General features: G+C 29.6%; 1 protein-coding gene across 1 annotated transcript in view; it reads right to left on the reverse strand.

The window, feature by feature from the left end:
• Positions 1-390: 390 nt before the first annotated feature.
• ERp44 (Endoplasmic reticulum protein 44) overlaps positions 391-1922 on the reverse strand; it is a 14762-nt gene continuing 13230 nt past the window's right edge. Inside the window, exon 9 of the mRNA XM_014424721.2 lies at positions 391-954. Within this exon, the coding sequence (XP_014280207.1) occupies positions 796-954 (159 nt within the window). The 3' untranslated portion in view covers positions 391-795. The remainder of the gene's footprint in view (positions 955-1922) is intronic.

Genomic DNA, 1922 nt, shown 5'->3' on the forward strand with positions numbered 1-1922 from the left:
CAATTTAATTTCTAAAAAGATCTGATGTGTTTACATTAAACCCCAAAACTAAACTGATCATACATTTAAAAAAAATTTGTCAAGAAACAGAAATAAAAGCAACCTACTTTATGAAGACCAGAACAGTTGTCACTTCTGAAATGTATGATCAATTTAAAACTAAAGGTCAATAATGACAAAAATTTTTGTGAAGATGTTTTAATGAAATTTTATAAAAGCAACTAAAACTATCTGAAACAATAAACAAATGACCACATGTCTGCACTAATAGAGAAATTATTTATATTTTTTTACCAGGTGACAAACAAGGTGAAGAACTTGGGAAAAAAATACAAATATGACCTTCATAAATATATATACATATACACTGGATAAAATACATAAACTTTTCACAAATATTTATCATGGAATGTAAAAGCGTTATGTATAATACCTTTTGTAGCCCTGCTCCAGCACTAGAAGGGAAGGGAACAATACTTGTCACAGCCACTCTTTAAGAGTCAATTCTCACTCAAGTCAAATCAAACTTATTACAACAGCTGTTTAAAAACTAATATTTGCTTTCTGTATTTACTCCAAATATAACTACTAAATGTTTTGAATGACAGAGATGCAAACTGTGAACGTTGGCTAGATAGATAAAAATAAATTAAAGATGTAGATCATAGTTTTCTTTCAAAAGTTTATTGCTATTTCAATAACCTGAGAGAAACAGAGGTCTTGGTTTTCTGTGGCGGCTTGATATTTATCATTTCACAATTTGCTGGATAAACTGAGAGGGAATGACATGTTACATTAGAGTTCATCCTTGAGGAGGGTGTATCTGTTGGGTGATGGCCCGAGCTTTTTAAATGATGACTCAGGGGGATTGGTAGGTATGTCCACAGGGGCTCCGATTTCATTAGGGTCTGGTCCATAATGAAACTCCCGGTGAAGCTTTCCAGAATAGAGGTCCTAAACAAGTTGAATAACTGTATAATTACTAAAGTTAACATCCTTTATTTAAAAACAACACATAACAACAAAAATATATTAAATCATGAAACTTTTAAATTATTTTTTTCAAATGATAAATATTCATGGTAAAACAAAAAATGATAGGCAATGAAAATCCCGAAATTCCAACAACAATAAATAAGGAGTGAGTTTTGAGTAATATGAGGTTTTTAAAGCCTACCATTTGTTTAAACATTTAAGACTGTCTATAATTATTATTTTTAAAATATAATTAGATGGATGTTTGAAATTGTCCCTCATTTACTTAACTCAAATCCTTATTTACAAAGACTACTGTGAAATAGCACAATTAATCTTTATTCTAACTGACCAGTTTCATTGTGTTAACAAGTGGGAGTGCAATAAAAACTTTAAAATTTTTTTAACACTAAGACCATGGTTGATGACACTTTCTAGCTTACATTTGCAGTGGTGGGAAAAGCTTTAGCCCCTCCCTTTCATCTCGGATTGTCCCAAACTGTGTTTGGTATTGTCCTAGATTCCTACAGTTAAGATCGTCCTAGATTCTGGCACCTTTAAGGATTTTTTTACTCCTTGGAATTATTAAAGGTAATTATAATTACTTATTCTATTTGATTTTTAATTTATTTGAACGTTCCTTAAAAAGTTCAATATTACAAAAATAAATAATATTGGGTTTCAAATGTTTATCTATTATGAAGTCTTGGAAAGGTGCGACCAAAAAAAAAATTTTTTTTCAATTTTGTACATAAAATTTTATGTAAGGTGAAAACGAACTTCTCAGATTACTAACTCCCATAAATATAACCAAATTTCATTTCATTTCTAAATAAAATTTGGTTTTTGTAAAATAATTTCTCTTTTTATAAATTATTTGCTGATAAAATGAAAAAGGGAAATTAGATTGTACCAGGGCATTCAAAAAGTCCTGTCGTTTTTCGTTT

The sequence above is a fragment of the Halyomorpha halys genome, unplaced genomic scaffold (assembly GCF_000696795.3).
Source record: "Halyomorpha halys isolate HHAL.00 unplaced genomic scaffold, Hhal_1.1 Scaffold478.1, whole genome shotgun sequence".
NCBI lineage: Eukaryota > Metazoa > Arthropoda > Insecta > Hemiptera > Pentatomidae > Halyomorpha > Halyomorpha halys.